General features: G+C 37.9%; 1 protein-coding gene across 5 annotated transcripts in view; it reads left to right on the top strand.

Moving 5' to 3' along the window:
* LOC122554524 (dual specificity protein phosphatase CDC14A-like) overlaps positions 1-19,318 on the top strand; it is a 180,447-nt gene that overhangs the window by 84,260 nt on the left and 76,869 nt on the right. For all 5 annotated transcript variants that reach the window (XR_006313008.1, XM_043699680.1, XM_043699682.1 and 2 more), the window contains exons 6-9: positions 4,658-4,724; positions 5,838-5,900; positions 6,367-6,454; positions 8,396-8,626. Coding sequence is in view for 4 of the 5 variants with exons in the window: in XM_043699680.1 (XP_043555615.1) it covers positions 4,658-4,724; positions 5,838-5,900; positions 6,367-6,454; positions 8,396-8,626 (449 nt within the window). In the remaining variant the exon portion in view is untranslated. The remainder of the gene's footprint in view (positions 1-4,657; positions 4,725-5,837; positions 5,901-6,366; positions 6,455-8,395; positions 8,627-19,318) is intronic.

Genomic DNA, 19,318 nt, shown 5'->3' with positions numbered 1-19,318 from the left:
TAGCCTGTTCCAGGATAGATGTGTTGTCCCAGTCGAAATGGTGGTTTTTTTCCTCATTGTGTAGGGCTACGAGGGAGAGAGGGTTGTGTCTTTTTGTGGCTAGCTGGTGTTCGTGTATCCTGGTGGCTAACTTTCTTCCTGTTTGTCCTACATAGTGTTTGTGGCAGTCCTTGCATGGAATTTTGTAGACGACGTTGGTTTTGTCCATGGGTTGTACTGGGTCTTTTAAGTTTGTTAGTTTTTCTTTGAGAGTGTTTGAGATCTAGATGCCATCTATCAACCCCTCAGAAAACGAACAGGAAATGACATCACCAGAAACCGCAGGAACCCCATCCAGGAGAAAGATATAAATAGAAAGCAGGAGACAACAGCTTCGCTTCACTTGGAGGTCGCCACTGATGATGTTACCTAGCCAGGTAATGAAACGTCTGGATATCAAACCTACAGCTCAGTGAGCAGACCTACACCCTATCTCTCTAGTATCTCTGTTAAGTCCAAATGCTGGCCCTTCAGTTATTTCAGCTACTTTAGTTTAAGGCCCTATCTACAACTAATTGTGAGGGTTCACTTGAAGAGAAGTTTATATAATCAAACAGGATTAAGAGGAGAGTTCAAGGTAGTGAAGACGGAAACAATAACTTGTGTAACAGATAGGAATGTAAAATATACACGAGTTGCAGAATCAGTGTAAGCAATGATGTTAAAAAGTCAAAGCTTAAGTCTTTTTATATGAAAGCACTCATAGTTTATGAAAAAGATTGAGAAGTTGACTGGCACAAATATAAATAAGTGGCTATAACCTGATAACAATTACACAGGCGTACTTACAGTTTGACCAAGACTGAGAACCCAATACTTAATTGTATCAGATGTTCTAGAAGAATAGACAAAAAGGAAAAGGAGCTGGGGGAGCTTTGACAATGAAAGTATTAGTGTCATGGTTATGATGTTATTTTAATAGATTGTAATCTGGAATTCGTTTGGTAGAAGTGAGGAATAGCAATATTAGGGTAAGGCTTTACGCATTAGCATTCAGATAATACTAGTTTCTGAAAGGGCTTGACCGGATAAATGTTGACAAGGTGTTCCACTAGTGGAGTAACCTTGAACTCGGGGGCATAGTTGCAGATTAAGGGAATTTAAAATTGAGATGCAAATTTCTTCCAGAAGTTAGTGAATATCTGGAATTTTATTCCCTAAAGAATTGTGGACACTAGGTCACTGAAAGTATTTAAAGAGGTGTAGTCAGTTTTATTTTAATATGTCGAGTTGAAGGCTACAATGAGCCAGCATGATGAAGAATTGAGTCAGGGTCAGGTCAGGCATGATCTGATTGCATGACAGGTAGACTGAGGCTTACTTCTTGTAATTCCTGTGTAACGTAAAATATCCAAACCTGTTTTTTAAAATCCCTTTATTTGTGGTTTCTAAATTGATTTCAAACATCAGGGAGAGCTAGGAATTGCATAGTTTTCAGAGTCAGACCCAATTTTGCACTGTAACATTGTCTTAAATTGGCATATGAAACCCACTTTGAAAGAGTAGAACTGTAGGTTCACCAGACTACATGGTTATTGTGTGCTTCAGAATAACATCAACAGATTTGATCTCCAATTCTGGCTGAAATATACTTTGGCCTATCTCCTTTCTTTGCCCCTGTAGTAAACTCCCGACATATGCAGTCAGTTGGTGTCCATTGAAAAATTAAGTAATTGAAGATATGAAGTATGTGACAAGAATACTTTAGTGAGATTGTTTAAAAAACATGATAATTTTTTTAAGATTGATTTTGTAACCATTGAAAATTTTATGCTGTCCAAAATATTGCTGGAGTACTGAATTGAAAGAACATGTACATACACTACACTTGTTTCAGCATAACAAAATAAGTGACAGCCATTCTCTGGTTCATTTTTCAGGCAGTGTCTTAACCAGTGCATTGAACATAGGAATTGGGAGGTCATGTTGTGGCTGTACAAAGTATTGGTTAGACCACTTTTGGAATCAATTCTGTGTTCAATTCTGGTCTCCCTGCTATAGGAAGGATGTTGTGGAACATGAAAGGGTTCAGAAAAGATTTGCAATGATGTTGCCAGGGTTAGAAGGCTTGAGCAATAGAGAGAGGCTGAATAGGCTGGACTGTTTTTCCTGGGAGCATCAAAGACTGAAGGGTGACTGCATAGCGGTTTATAAAATCATGAGGGGCATGGATAGGATAAATATACACGGTCTTTGCCCCAGGGTAGGGGAGTCCAAAACTAGAAGTGGTGGAGGCTGGTACAATCACAACATTAAAAAGGCACCTGGATAAGTATATGAATAGGAAGAGTTTAGAGGGATTTGGGCCAAATGCTTGCAAGTGGGACTAGATTAATTTTGGATTTTCTGGTCGGCCTGGACGAGTTGGACCAAAGGGTCTGTTTCCATGCTGTACATCTCTAAGACTCAATCAGAGTTTACCTGCCTTGTATAAGATTGAAACAAGGCTTGGCATCTAATTATCAATCAGCATTAACTGGTTACCCATAGGATTACTCATGGCAATGCCTCTATCAATCAGAATCTGACTGCCAAGCAATTGGCACTTGTTACGTCTTGCACAGCATAAATATTTTATATATGCTTTGATATTTATTATCCTGATGAGTGCAAGATGAAATGCTTTCACAAAATGTTTATTTTCGACAATCCCCTGAAGTTTCTACAACCAAACTACTATCATGCTCCACAGGGCAAAATTCAGCCAAGGCAAAAACTATTTTGTGATAAAATATATTCAATATCCCATCTGTTGTTCATTTAGAGAAGTCCAGAATATGCTCTTGATGTTTGGTTGATAAACTAGGCTGCACTTTAACATGTGTTGCTTCAATTTGTCAAAAAGTCTAATGTTAATAATTGTTAATACTTGTTCATAAATTTCTGAATTGGGTTGACTGCATTGTCTTTAGACCTCAGCTAGAATATTGCTTATAGTTCTGGTTATCTCTGTGTAGGAAGGCTGTGAACCCATTAGAGTAAGTGCAGAAGAGGTTAACAAAATTGGTTCCAGTGATGAGAAACTTCAATTATGAGGATAGATTGAAGAGATTTCTCCTTGCAGAGAAGGCAATTCAGAAGCAGTATGATACATGTTTTCAAAAACATAAGGGGTTTGGGTAGAGTAATAGAAGAAAAACTGGTTCCTGCTTGTAAAACAATCAAGAGCAAGAGAACACCGATTTATAGTGATTTGCAAAAGAAGCAAATGAGAGAGAAGCTTTTCACAATGAGTGGTTTGAATCGGGGATGCTTTGTTTGGCAGAGGCAGGTGCAATTGAGGCATGTGAAAGCATTGGATGATTGTTTCTACTTAAATAATGTGAAAGAGTATGGGGGAGAATGGCATTCGTATATGATGCTCATTTGAAGAGCTGATGCAAACAATGGCTGAGTGCGATGTAATACTTTTCTGATTCTGACCTTTTTGAAAACTACTTTGTTTGTAATGGATTGTGTAATATCAGGTGTGTACAAATGTGATTTTAGTTATATTAATAACAAAGTGTTGAAAGTGCTCAGTTAATGTTTCAAAGTTGAATGTGACTTCTTTAGAGTTATGAAGAAAAGTCAGTGCTTTCTGTCCGCAGATGCTGCCAGATTTGTTGAGTTTTTCCAGCAATGTTTTTGTTTCTGACTTCCTGCATTCAAAGTTTTTTTTATGATTTCTTAAGATTGAAGGGATTTCTTATTTGATTTGAAACATTACCTGTTTCGTAGTCCACAGATGTTTCCAGATTTGCATAGTATTCTCAGCACTTCATTTTTATTTCAGATTTTCAGAGTCAGCTATATTTGATTTTGTCTTACTGTTTTAGTTGGTTTATTTTTAAACTTTGCACTTAAGTTGGAATTTCAAATTTGTTTTTTTCCATGTTCCCCTCTCCTGAAGTTAATGAATGTCTCATGGGGAAAAAATATCCCTATAGAATCCCTACAGAATCCCTACAGTGTGGAAGCTGGCCACCCACCCCTCTAAAGAGCAATCCACTCAGATCCACCCCCCTACCATATGCCTGTAACCCTATATTTACAATCTGGCTTGCACATCCTTGGACACTACAGGCAATTTAGCATGGGGCTAACCGCCTAACCTACATATCTTTGGACTGTGGGAGAAAACTCATGCAGACATGGGGAGAATATGCAAACTTCTCACAGACAGTCACGTGAGGGTGAAATCGAACCCTGGGTCCCTGGCGCTGTGAAGCAGCAGTGTTATCAGGATCACACTGGCTAATTTATCATCCTAGATTCACAGATGCACTGGATGGTGATCAAGGAATCCTAACTACCTATTATTGCATCCAATGAACCCTACCCATGATTAGCTCACTAAACTGAACTTTTTTGAACTTGAGACATTTCAAATCTGTCTAGAATCCTGTGTTGCACTTGCCTATTGAGTCATTAGGAAAATGTATTGAAGTTTATAATTTATATCATGCTTTGCTATTAGCTTGTGGTTTTACCAACTGATAATAAATAAGCATAGCCCCAAATCTTTATTTCCTTTCTCAACCATAACTGTGCTAGCAGTTTGAATCCCAATTCTTTCTGCAGTAAATTGATATTTCATTGATAAATTCATTTTGCTAAATTGTTTTTTATTTTATAGAGATGCCTCCTTTGGAAACTCCACATATCACCTAACCATTCTGGACTGTTTGCATGCAATTAATCAGGTATGTGGTCTATCAAATCAGTTACTGGTTGCTTTTAATTACACTTTGTTTTTGTTTCTTATAAATTTCACGATGTAAATAATTTGGGTTCAGAAGAAGGAGCCATTTAGTAAACAACTCAGTTTTATAAGTGAATACAATGTATCAAGAAGTTGAATATCCTTCAGTTTAAAAAGTTCCATGTTCAGAGAAAAAACAAAGTTTGAATATTTCTCTTTTCCTTGACAAATCCCTCTGTTTTCACTCCAGCTTAATGTGAAACTTGTAACTGCAGTGATTCCTGTCTTGTCTCATGCATGAGTGAGGTAACATGCTACAGGACTATCAGTTCCTATTGTTAAATATGGTAACAAGCACAAGATGTCATGAAGGATTCTGTTTTCACTATTAAGCTTGTCATGCTCCAACTACAATCGATTTTTCATGTCCTTTTTTTTACATTTATACAAATAAATGAAGCCAAGTTGTCAATCCAGATAATAAACAGCCTGTGTGCACCATGATTGCATGCCTCCAGCCTCAGCCCCTGTTATTTAAGAATAAATGGGTATAAATCTCCTATCATCCATGAAAGTTTCAGGAAACTGCTCAAGAAATCCTCATTTAAAGTTGTGTCTATGTTCCAGAGAATCACAACTTTAAGTGACGCATAGGTTTCCATATGAATCGGTTTTAAAAATGGGTGCTAAATTCTGTACAGTCTTCCTTATTAGAGAAAAAAAATTATACCCCATAAGTTGAATTATATTACATTGGTATATTTCTTTCTGGTAAATCCAAGAAATGTAAAAATAGTATGTACTAAAACTTTGTATATTGTGACAGTATGAGAGCAATTACACAAAACCTATCTGAAATTCGATGACATTATTGACGTTATTTCCATGCATACTGTAGTGTGTTTTTCCTTTAAACGTGGGATATCTTCGCACTATGTTTGAAAGATGCATATTATTCAAAAGATTAAGAGACAACTAGATAGGTAATAGTTATCTTTTCAAATAAGTTTGTTAGAGGCAGAGTGCTTTTAGGTTTTAAAACTGTCTGAATTATTTTTGAATTATATATAGCACTACTTATTGAAAACATTTGATTACATAAACTATTTTTCAGGCCCTCCAACATGGCTTTCTAAATTTTGAAAAATTTGATGTGGATGAATATGAGCACTATGAGGCAAGTTTTCCCTTTCCCCCAATTATTGTGTACTTGGAGTAATTGTAGTTTTATTACTGTGAAAAGTGATTTGTACTTTATATGGAGATAAAATATAGAATTTATGGTGGATGCAATTTACTGTGGCAGGGATAACTTTGTTTCATTCTAGGTGGTCTGCTTCTCGATTTCCCCCAAGCAACTATTTTGGCCATAAGCTTTATTTGAATCCACACTTGCCTCCCCATGATGCATTTTCTTTCAACCTCATCAATCAGAAATTCTTTGGACAATTCTTTGGCTATTCAATTCTGACTGCTGAATGTCGAGCATGTGGGAAATGTTGGAATGTGCACAATTCCCATAGTATGTAAATGTGTACCTTATATGTCATTTGTTTTTCTCACATGAAAGACTTGAGAACTTTTTTAAGTGTCCAAGTGACATCTCCTGAGCCTTGTTCGTGATGAGCATTTCTTCTCTGCAGCGTGTAGAAAATGGTGATATTAATTGGATCATCAGAGGCAAGTTTCTGGCTTTCAGTGGACCCCATCCAAAAAGCAAAGTTGAAAATGGTGAGGAAAATATTTTGAACAATCTTTAAGGTTGTATCAGTGTACCATGTATTGTTTCTCTGTAATCCAAAGACAAACAAAATATTAATACTCTGCAACTAGCAAATACTGTTATATTTGAACAAGTTATTTTTTGAAAAGCAATTTTCAATATTTTTCAGCATTGTTGTGTTGTTTAAAATGAAAGTCACAAATATGTGAAGTGTGGACTTACTTTGCAAAAGGCCAGTTTTTGTTTTGACTCCTAACTCAAAATATGATGATCTGATTGTCAAAAGTGAAAAAGGTTGCCATGAATTACTGTTAGTCTCGCATGAACTTTGGGTTATGTCTGATGGCTCTGCAAGTGTTCCAGGTGGTGTGATTAAAATTCAAATCCTCTGTACATTTGAAACCAAAACCAGGTGGTAATTGGACTTGGTGATAATGGTGCTGTGAAATTCCTCTTGTTTCTATTTAGCAATAATTCTCATTAAATATTTCTAGAGATAGTATAACTCTCAAGTTTACATTCTTGCAGAAACTAGTTTAATCAGTCAGTTTTGAATTTAGTTTCAGCTTTCTGGCACCAGGTGGCGCTGCTATTTATGCAATTAGTTCCAAAATAATCAGTTTCTATTGTTATTAAGACATTTAAATCTATTTGTCTTCAAGTGTGCCTCTTTAGATGGTTTGTGTATATTTAGGGAGATTTAACACTTGAAGAAGTTCTATTGTCTTGCATTTTATGTACATTTTTCTCAAGTGTAAAGTAATGGTCATCCATTTTCTGTTAATTTAAATACTATTGTGTGGAATTTAGCCACATTATAATTGATGCAAAAATATATTCGAACCATTAAATAAAGTGAAAGTTTCTTTAATTTGCATTCTTCAAAATGACATTCACTGCATGGAATAATTTCCTTAAAAGAAAATGTGATTAATCTGGCCTCCAATATCCTTAACCCCTACCTGATCCTCAAAATATTGACTCTTCGTGGTTATGTTGAATGTGGGCTATTAATCCTAACACTCAGGTGCAAAACTGTAAAATAATTTACATATATGGAACAACCTCGATTATCCGAGCGAGATGGGCAGGGAGTATTTTGTTTGGATAACTGATCTGATCATAGGCAAACGAAGCCATACTGGGATCTTGAGATCTTGTTTGGATAATCCGAAAGTCGGACAATTGATTATCAGATAGCCGAGGTTGTTCTGTATAAGGTGCATGGCCAATGCTGGCAGTTCAGCATTACTATTTGAGAACGTGGTGGGTCAGTTTTGTTATTTGTGATTTTGTTTTTATAAATGCCTGGCTCAATACTATCTGCAGTAGCCGATCACATGTCATGGAACAAGAATAGCTTGTTGACTGAAGGTGGGAAATTATTTTTCATGAAGGACTTTAGGGAACAATTGGGCTGTAATTGACCTGTGATTTTAATGTTTGTTTTTATTTGTTTGTCAACTCATGAATCACCAAGTTTACTGAACTCAATTATTTTGGGATTCAAATTCAATATTAAGACTACTGTGCTATTGAATCCATCAAATTTAATGTGGGTAGATATTGCTGGTAGTATTCCCTTGGGACTTTGTAACTTCTTGTGATATATAGAGTGATGATAGTCAAAAGAAAAAGTATTCTTTGGCTTAAGAGATGGTAACCCTTTCATATAGTGAACTGAGCATCACAAAGTTCATGGTGCTTTCCTTCCTTCTGTTTCTTTTCTCATAGTAAATCCAATTTGCTAAGTGGAAAAAACATTCATCTTTTTACCATTGGCAACTCCACTACAAATCAACTGAATGCTTTAAATAGAAGAAAAGGCATTAGTGCTTTTTAAGGGTGTGGACAAAGTTACACAATGTTGCACAATGTAATTATTAAGGATTTTAGTAACTTTTCTTTCACATTTGGATTAAACTGGGTTCTTTTTAACCAATCCTTAGGTTATCCTCTCCATGCACCAGAAGCATATTTTCCATACTTCAGAAAACATGGTGTTACCACAATAATCAGACTTAACAAGAAAATTTATGATGCTAAACGCTTTACAGATGCTGGCTTTCTACACTACGACCTTTTCTTTGTTGATGGAAGCACGCCTAGTGATTCCATAGTGAAAAGGTTTTTAACAATATGTGAAAATGAAGAAGGAGCTATTGCTGTGCATTGCAAAGGTATGAATCCATTAATTTGTTCTTTGACAACAGTCGTTGTGTTAATTACTTCCATGACTCTTTCTTTAGTTATGATGATTCGCTAAGTCTGCAGGTTCCTTCCAAGACCCTGGTGATGCTGCTGTGGAAGGGAATATATAACATTGTGCTGCCTCTTGCCCCATTGTGTCAAGTGGATCTTATTCAAATATTTGTGGAATGTAGTTCATGAGTACAAGTATTAACTGATGATTTGACATGGTGTTTTCATAACATTTGGAGTTTACAAAATACTATATAGCAGGAGAAAGCAAAACAATTTCAGAACTGAGTTATGGAAATAAAAGTAGTATTTCCAGAAGCAAAAAACCTTTGAAGTACTTGACACAGAAATAATCTAATGTTGTTAAATTTGTATTATTAACATCTGCTAAAATGCATTACTGATCTATATTCAAATAATTTGGTTATTAAGATATTGCAAATGGTAAGCCTTTCAGAAACTGAATTGAGCTAATGTCACAACTTGAAAATAGCAGAAACCCTGTTTACATCCCGAAAGTGCTAAGATCCAAATAGAGATGCGTAGAACTGATGTCTTTCCTATTGGGAAGCACCATGAAACCAGCATAAACGTATTATGATTAAAGGACAAAAGTAACTTGCACCATAAAATATAGAAGAAGCACTCTGAAAGCGATGACATTTGCAAAATGCAAACTGAGGATGGCCTTCAATACACAAAGCTACCTTTTTTGATCTGTCTCCTCCCTAAAATTGTTTGTTAGGATTAAGATTCATTGCTCATTACTTATGTTGCACTCTATAGCAAGAAACACCAAGTTAAAAAGAAACCTGAATTTATAGTACAGAGTTGTTAAATGAGCAATACTAAATGCTAGAGTATGAAAAGAATCCTTACATCATAGCTGACTATAATTCCAGCTAGTTGGGAAATAAATACATTGCCCATTTTGAAAAAAAAGACACCTGCAAAATGAAAAAGTGATGCTAGTTCTCAATGTTTCTTTAATTTACAAGACCTGAGGACATAAGAGCAGAAATGAGCTATTCATCCCATCCAGTCTGTTTTGCCATTCCCTGAAATTATGGCTGATCTGATAACGCTCAACTTCTCTATCCTGCCATTTCTTCATAACCTTTGATTCCCCCCTCACAGGTTAAAAATCTGCCTATCTCAGCCTTAAATTTACTTAATGGCCCTGTCTTGAAATCGTCTTCAGTAAAAAAATTCTATAGATTCACTGCCCTCAGAGAAAAACATTCTCCTCAACTCCGTCATAAATGGACAACTCCTGAGATTATGCCCTGTGGTTTTAGAACCTCCCACAAGACGAAACGACCTCTAGCATCTTACCTGTCATGCCCATTAAGATTCTAATGAGTTTCAATAAGGTCGCCTCTTGTTCATCTAAATTCCAAAGAGTCTAAGTTCAACCTACTCAATCTCGTCTCATAAGGAAATCCCTCCATGCTGGAACCAATCTAATGTATCTTTCCTGGACTACCTGCAATGCCAGCATATATTTCTTTAAATAAGGAGACCAAAACTGTTCATGGTAGGTTGTGGCCTAACAAGTGACTTACGCAGTTTTGCGTATTTTTATATTCCATTCACTTCTCAAATAAACCCCAACATTCCATTTGCTTTCCCTATTACCTGCTGAACTTGGATGCTAACCTTTTTGTGATTTCACACAAGGACCCCCAGTTCCTCCTCTGCTGTAGTCTTTCTCTTTCTTTTCCTGCCAAAGTGCATTACGTGACATTTTCTCACATTATATTGCATCTGCAAAGTTTCTGCTTACTGGCATAACCCATCTGTATCGCTTTGTAGACTGTGTCATTTGCAAATTCTATCCAAACTATTAATAAATGTATTGTAAATAACTAGTCCCACCACTGATTCCTGCAGCCCTCCAGTAGTTTCAAATTGCCATCCAGAAATTGCTTTTTCTCAACGCAACTCTGTCTTGGATTAGTTATCCATGCTAATACACAGTTCTCAATACACATGCCGATGTATCCTGTTGAGTAATCTTGCGCACAGTGCCTATTGAATGCCATTTATAAGCCCAAATGTATTTCATCTATTGTTTCCCCCTTTTATCCTTCTTGTTACATCCTCAATGAATTCAAACAGATTTGTCAGACATAATTTCTCCATTATGAAATTTGTCAGACATAATTTCTTCTTCATGAAACCATGTGTGATCATATTGTGTATTTCTAAATATTCTGCTATTAGATACATTTTAGTAGACTTCATTTTCGTGATGAAGGGCTTTTGCATGAAACGTCGATGCTCCTCAGATGCTGCCTGACCTGCTGTGCTTTTCCAGCACCACACTCTCAACTCTGATCTCCACATCTCCAGTCCTCACTTTCACCTAGTTCATTTTCACAATGGCAAATGTTAAACTAACAGGCTGAGAGTAGTTTATTTTGTTTCCTTCCCTTTTTGAATAAGTAATTTTCTAATCTTGGGCTTTTCCAGAATCTAATGATTCTTTGAAGATTAGTATCTACTTTCTCTGTAGCCACTTCCTTTAATATCCTAAAGATGTAACCAATCAATTCCATGGACATTTTGGTCTTTTGGCCCATTGGTTTCCCTAATATTTTTCTACACTTAATGGTAAGGTCTCTGGGGAGTGTTGTTGAACAAAGACCTTGAAGTCGCAGGTACATAGGATTGAGAATGTGTATAGGCTATAAGCAGGTAGGGAAAGAGTTAAGTTCTGAGTTTTGTGAAACAAGAGATTCAGCTGAGCGTGTGACTCAGATCAGATAAGAACTAGCAGATAACAATGAGATGCTGGAGGCAAGGGTAATGGATTAATGAGATGAAAAACCATTCATTATGTCGAGCCATTTAACAATATTGGAAGCGTTCAATGTGTAGGGCCAGCTTAACAAGGTGAAAAATATTCATTATGTGAAGCCAGTTAAGATTAAGAACATCCATTGTGTAACAGCAGATGGCTTAATCTTTACTTTGATGCTCGCTGATTGTTACAATCACCCAAACAAAAGGTATATTGTCTTATCTGGATGCTCCTCCCTGTAAATTAACTATATAATTCACTAAGAAACTGCATTCCAGAGAAGATTGAGAACCCATGTCATAGAGATGTGCAGCATGGCAATAGACCCTTCGGTCCAACCCGCCCATGTCGACCAGATATCCCAACCCAATCTAGTCCCACCTGCCAGCACCCGGCCCATATCCCTCCAAACCCTTCCTATTCATACACCCATCCAAATGCCTCTTAAATGTTGCAATTGTACCAGTCTCTACCACATCCTCTGGCAGCTCATTCCATAAACGTACCACCCTCTGCATGAAAAAGCTGCCCCGTAGGTCTCTTTTATATCTTTCCCCTCTCACCCTAAACCTATGCCCTCTAGTTCTGGACTCCCTGACCCCAGGGAGAAGACTTTGTCTATTTATCCTATCCACACCCCTCATAATTTTCCCTGTGCACATGGGCAATCGTTCTCTCTCCCTCCAGGGCCTGGAAGAAAGATGAAGGAGGTAAAACTACACTGTGTCTCTGAGCGTTTTGCTTCGATTTAGGGGGGGGATCGAGATAGCAATATTGGCGTAGTTGGCAGGATCCAAACAAATGGTTACGATCAAACGGTGTCAGCGGCCACCTGGAACATCGGTATCTCGAGACGTACAGGCCCATAGGTAAGATTTTAAACCTTGGTCCCTCTCGATATTCCTGTGTGCCAGAGGCGGTCCCTTCACTCGATCACTCTCTATTCTATGGATTCCACAAACATTAATTAGTTCAGTCGAGAGATACAGTTTCACAAGCGTGTTGACAAACAGAGGTTCAAGTCCTCTGCGCTGTGTTGGGGCTATAATTGACGTTCGAAACCTCTGCACGGTACTGGGTTCAAGACTCCTGGGGTAGGTGTAATTGAGATTCAAGTCATCTGCGTGGTACTTGGGTTCGGGTCCCCTGGGGTGGGGTGTGATTGAGGTTTGAGTCCTCTGTGTGGTACTGGGGTTCAAGTCACCTGGCTTGGGTTTGATTGTGGTTCGAGTCCTCTGCACAGTACTGAGGTTCGAGTGCTCTGAGTGGTTTGATTTGAGGTTCAATTCCTTCGCGCTGTGTTGAGGTTCAAGCTCTCTGTGTTTAATTGGGGTTCAAGTTTTCTGTGTTTAATTGGTGTTCAAGTTTTCTTTGTTTAAGTGGGGTTCAAGCCCCCTAGAAGAGTAAAGTGAGAAAGGGATTAAAGTCTCCTAGTGATGAAATTTGAGGCTCTGAGTCTTTCTTCTGGGGGAAAGAGAGTGGCTTGGACTGCGGTGCCATGTGGTCTGCTGCAAGGGCTTTCTCTTTTTCTAAGTGTAATTTCAGTGAAAGGATTTTAAAAAAACGAGAAACACTGAAATTAAGGTTGTACTAATACTTGGGTCGGGGGGAAGTTTCAACGTAAATTGTGCCATGTTGAGAGTGTTTGATGTTTAAAAATTTTGGTTTGTTAAAATGCTGGTTCAGAAATCCTTTTAAGTAACTGTTTTCCCTTTTTTGAACCAGGATCTCAATTCAGTGTGTTTTGTAGGCTATGTAATGGGGTAGATTTTGTTTTTACATTGAAATTGTACAACATTATGTCCATTTTAAAATTACTAAACTTGTAACCTTAAAACAAATTGATTGAGTGCCTTGGGCCCCGACTTGTTTGAAATTCTACAATGCCTGTTGTTAAAAAAAAACATTTGGGTCAGTGATCATGCTTTAGCCATGAGAATATTGTATTAAAATATCTTTGCTGCTATGTTTTTAATGCAGTGTTCACAAAGAGTGCATTTTGAGTTTAACGTTTTGTTAAGATTTTAGAGAATATTAGAACTTGAGACTGAGCTGTTTCAGTTCTGTTAATTATTGTTAAGACCTCATTGACCCCCTTCATATTGCAAATTCAAAGAATGTTGATCTCTACCAAAGTTGCCACTGTAATTCTGACTGTTTTATTTGGGCAGTTTCATTTGGAGAACATATTTTAAAATATTCAGCATTTGTTTCCCACGAGTATTTGAGATTTAAATCTGAACTGAAACTGCCTCTTTAATTGCTAAAGCACAGGAAACATGTTGTTGTCTTCTTGCTGTTACGGACTTTTGAAATACTTTTCCTGACAGCTTTCACATTAGCCAAGTTTCAATTTGTTAAAGGAAAATAATTTTTGAATAACCTGAATGGGGTCCCTCGAGGGTTTAATTTTAGGTCCATTAATTATTGTTTATAATTGATTGAATTGTTTTGGCAGTAAAATTTAAAGTTTATGGCTTTATAAAACTTGATAATGCCATAAATAGTGAACAGAGGAACAAACTTCAAGAATTAAAAGAATGTTGAAATAGGCAGATACAATTTAGTACAGTTAAATGTGTGACTATCTTTGTACTGATACCCACCTTGGCAAGGAAGGAATGAGAGAGGAAATGCAAAGATACTTTCAGCAGTGAACATCTTCTCTAGAGTTTGTCCATTCACAGGTAAAGCACACCTTTGGACCACTGCCAACACCTCCACAATCTGATCCAAAGGATTCAATTAGCTCCCCGGTCATGAGCATGAAAAGTGAAGAAATTAACAACAGTTAAGAGGAGGTTGGTGCGCTTTTGTCAGTGGCCTCCCTATGGACATTAAACTACGTGAGCTTTACCTGTTTTTTAATCATTTAAGGCATATGAAGGTTCACTGACCAAGCTAACATCACAACAGCTAGCTGGCTTTGTTGCATTTAACAGCAGAACAGGAGCAGACGCAGCAAAGAATGCTGCGTTCACCTAGCCTGTAACTGCAGCTGCTGCACTGCATGCTCAGATGCAATGGTATCCTCCATCTGAAGCATCTCTGGAAGAATGGAAGTCTTGTCAGTTTTGTGAAGCATTTAACTGCCCTTATCCAAGAATTCAGATTTCTCCATGTTTTCAAGTTGGATTTTGGTTTCAAGTTGGACTTTACTGAAAGAGACTTTTGGAGAACAAGCTTGTTTCACTCGACTTGGAGGGGATGGACTGGTCACTAAGGACTGTGAATTTTAAGAACTTTATTGGTGAATTTGTTTTCCACATGGGAGGATTTTTCAAATTCTGCTAACTGTAACGGAGTAGTTATTTTTGTTATTCTAATTATTGTATGCTGTGTTTCAGCAACTTGCTTAAATACTGGCTGTCACAGTCTTGTGAAAGCTGGTCGTGCCATCTCGGTGGAAATGGTAAAAGGAGGGAATGAAAATGTGTATAGGGTATAAGCAGGTCGTGAAAAACAAGAGGTTCGGCTGAGTGTGACTCAGATCAGATAAGAATTTGCAGTTAACTTGAGGTGCTGGAGGCAAAGATAATGGGTTAACAAGGTGAAAAAGTTTTCATTATGTCAAGCCATTTAATAAGATGAGGAAGGATTCGGTATGTAAGGCCAGTTCAACAAGGTGAAAAGTAGTAACTATGTGAAGCCAGTTAAAGTTAAGAACATTTGTGTAACAGCAGATGGCTCAATCTTTACTGTTGATGCTCGCTGATTGTTACAATCACTCAAACAATATGTATATTGCCTTATTTGGATGCTTCTCCCTGTAAAATGACTATATAATTCATTAAGAAACTGCTATTCCAGACAATATTGAGAACCCATGTCCCTGTGCTCATGGGCGATCGTTCTCTCTCCCTCCAGGGCCCGCAATAGGTAAAACTACTCTGTCTCTGAGCATTTTGCTTCATTTGGGGGCGGGGTTGAAGGTGAAGAGATGATAGGATAATGAAGAAGGCATTTGGTACGCTTTCCTTTATTGGACAGAGCATTGAGGATAGGAGTTGGGAGGTCACAAAATTGGTTAAGCCGCTTTTCAGATATTATGTGCAATTCTGGTCTCCCTCCTATCAGCAAGATGTTGTGAAACTTAAGACAGTTAAGAAGATATTTACAAGGATGTTGCCGGGGATTGGAGGTCTTGAGCTACGGGAGAGGCTGAACAGGCTGGGTCTGTTTTCCCTGGAGCGTCAGAGGCTGAGGGGTTATAGGTTTATAAGATCATGAGGAGCATGGATAGGGTAAATAGACAAGGTCTTTTCCCTGGGCTGGGGAGTCCAGAACTAGAGGGCATAGGTTTAGGGTGAGAAGGGAAAGATATAAAAGAGACCTAACAGGCAACTTTTCATGCAGAGGATGGTGTGTGTATGGAATAAGCTACCAGAGGAAGTGGTGGATGCTAGTACAATTACAACATTTAAAAGGCATCTGGATGGGTATATGAATAGGAAGGGTTTAGAGGGATATGGGTCAAGTGCTGGCAGGTGGGTCTAGATTAGTTTAGGATATCTGGTCAGAATGGACAAGTTGGACCGAAGTGTCTGTTTCTGTGTTGTACACATCTATGACTAATTGCTGCATTTATTTCCTCTCCCTTTTTTGCCCGTTGATTATTTAGTATTTTTGGAACGTTATTAATACCACCCTATCGTGAACTCTGATGCAAAATATTTATTCAATTCTTCTGGTTCCCCATTATTATTTCCCCGGCCTCCTCCTTTAAAGGGCTTTTGTTCACTTTGGCCTCTCTGTTTTTATATTCTTAAAGAAGCTCTCCTAGGTACACAATCCTTTATCACAATTCCAAAATCTGAAAAGCTCCGAAGTCCGAAATTTTTTCATGGAGTGTGGAGCATCATTTTGGTGTGCGAACAAGTGACTCAATTCCACACTCACTCGAACCGTATCACTGAGATGTAACATGGCAGCGTGGCCTCGCACTGGCAGGCATTAATTGTGTCTCAGCGCTCGTATTATTCACACGTGTGTCTGCTTTTAGGTAATTTTTATTTCACCTTGAAAATATCATCTATTCTGAAATCTGAAAAATTCCAATTCGAAAAATAACTGGCCCCAAGAATCTCTGATAAAGGATTTTGTACCTGTATTTGCTAGTTTACCTTCAAAGTTTATTTTCACTGTTTATTATTTTTATGGTCATCTTTCATTGATTCTTAAAACATACCCAGTCCTCTGACTTACTCCTAATCTTTGTCACATAGTTTTTTTTTTCCTTTCAGTTTGATACAGGTAGACAATCCTTTATCCAAAATGCTCGCGACCAGCTGTTTTTCGGAATTCAGAATTTTTCGGTTTTCAGAATGTGACAGTTTAATGGTGAAATCTTTGAAAATCTTACCGGAGCAGCAGACTTCTAACTAAGGACATGCTTGCCCCTCCACCCATGTCACATCTGAATGACACGTATCGAGTGGTGTCGACTTGGGGTTGTTCACAGAGAAACCCCAGGCCTGTCAGTGCTTGGCCACGCCCCCCCACGTCACATCTGAGTGACACGCATCGAGTGGGTGGTGACCTGGGTTAACTGCTCACCAAACAACCTTGTTAATGAAAAAATAACTTGACAAAAAATCCTTCAGATTTCAGGGCTGTTAGGCTTTTGGATGTTTGGATAAAGAATCTTCTTCCTGTACTAGTAGTTCTCCTATAACGCTGTAGTTATGTTGCACTGAAACTTCACTAAATAGAAAATTGCTTAATAAACATAATGGGGCCTATGGGAAAAGTGGGGTTAGGGACAGACCAGCCAAAAATATCACACCAGATCGCTCAAAAATCACCCAAAAGTCTAACGCAAAGTATAGCACAGCCTGAATGTAGGTTGAAATTATATTTATTAACTAAACAAAAATAAGTTTAACACAGTACATTTTAAAAATGTAAGAAAGCTGCTCTCTGTACGGTAACTCTGTTGGCAGCTGACATTGGCACATGCACAGAACAGCACTAAAACCAGTGCAGAGACTTTGGCACAGACATTGTGCATGCACAGAATGGCACGAAGACCTGCACCAATGTCGTGCATGTGCTGACACCGGCATACGTGTAGAACAGTAAGAACATCAGCACACATGCAAAATGGCATGGAGCAATCAGAGCATGCGTAGAACGAAGCAATCCCCACTGGAGTTTTGTTATTGCCAACAGAGGTAAACGTTCTCCAAAATACCGTTGCCTGATAGCCAAATCACACTGTCAAAACACGTGTTATCCCACTATTACCTGTATTACCTTTAACTTCCTTGGTTAACCATGGTTGGTTTATTCCCTTCTGAGAATCCTCCTCCACTGGGATATACCTTTTTAGTGTGAGTCATAAACAACTTTCTTAAACATCTGCTATTATCTAGCAATTGTGTCTTCTGCTCAAGTCTTTTTTTCCCAATCCACTTTAGTAAATTCTGTCCTCATGCCTATGTAATTACCCTTATTTAAGTTTAGCATACTTATTTCTGACCAAAGTTTCTTGCTCTCAAACAGAATGCTAAATTATGCCATGCTATGGTCACTGTTTTATAAGGGCCCTTTTACTCTGAGATAGTTTATTAAACTTGCTTCATTATTCATTAACTAATATCTGGATCCTTGAAAGAAGCCACAGCATATTTTCCAACTAAACTGTTACATCTACGCTGTGAATTCTTATTTTGCTACCTCTGCCAATTTGATTTTTCCCAAATTATACGAAGAATAAAGTTACCCATGATTAATTACTGATTTTCTTTATGTGCCCTCAATATCTCCTGATTTATTTCCTGTTCGATGCATACTGTTAGGGGATCAATACTCTACTCCCACCAGTGTCTTCCTCCCTTTGTTATTTCTTACTTCCGTCCATATGCATTCTGCATATTTCAATCCAAGATAATTTATTGCTGTCACACTTTCCATCTCATGCTAACAAAACTACTCCATCACACTTTCCTTCCTACCTAAAAGTCTCACACCCTCAAATATTTAGTTCCCAGAATTGATCTCCTTGTAACCATGTCTCTGTAATGGATATAAGATCTTAACCATTAAAATGTACCCAAAATAAATGTAATTAATTTATTTTGTTCCAAATTCAGCATGCATTAAAGTAACTAGTCTTAGGTCCTGCTCTTGCCAGGCTCCAAAACCCCTTCCTAATCCTTTGTCAGCGATGCATGTGACTTGTCCCGTCTGGCTGTCTGCTGACGCATACAGCCATTTTGTGTTTTGTATAATACACTGAATTTGCACAGTGTGATTTTGGATAGTCAGCATATTGATGATTTGCTGAGCAATGAGGACAGTGGGGTAGATGAAAATAAAATACGGTGGATACTGGGAATATGAAATAAAAACAAAGTTCTAGAACCAACTCACCAGCATCTGTGGAGAAGGAAACTGAGTTAAGATTTGAAGTCTGATATGACTCGCCTTCAGAACATCTTCATGGAAACATGGGAAATAAGCACAAGAATAGACCCTCCTGCCCTTTTGAGCCTGACACAGTATTCAGTATGATCATGGCTGATCATCCAACTCAGTACCCTGTCCTGCTTTCTACCTGTACCCTTTGATACCTTTAGTCTTAAGAACTATGAACGTTTTCATGGAAGAATTACAACAATGTTTTGACTCCAACCATTTTCTGCAGCAGAGAATTTTACAGGCTCACCTCTCTTTCTAGGTGAAGAAATCTGTTCTCTTCTCAGTCATAAATGGTCAACGCTGCATCTTTACACTGTGACCCCTGGTTATGGACTTCCCGCTCATCATGAAGATCTTCCTGCCTTTACTCTATCTAGTCCTTTAAAAGATTTATAGGTTTTTACAAGATCACTGTCACTTAACTGATCCAGTCTCTCTTCAT

Source organism: Chiloscyllium plagiosum, chromosome 11 (genome assembly GCF_004010195.1).
Source record: "Chiloscyllium plagiosum isolate BGI_BamShark_2017 chromosome 11, ASM401019v2, whole genome shotgun sequence".
Taxonomy (NCBI): Eukaryota; Metazoa; Chordata; class Chondrichthyes; order Orectolobiformes; family Hemiscylliidae; genus Chiloscyllium; species Chiloscyllium plagiosum.
Note: the sequence above shows the minus strand (reverse complement) of the source record. Positions and strands in the feature narration are given on the sequence as shown.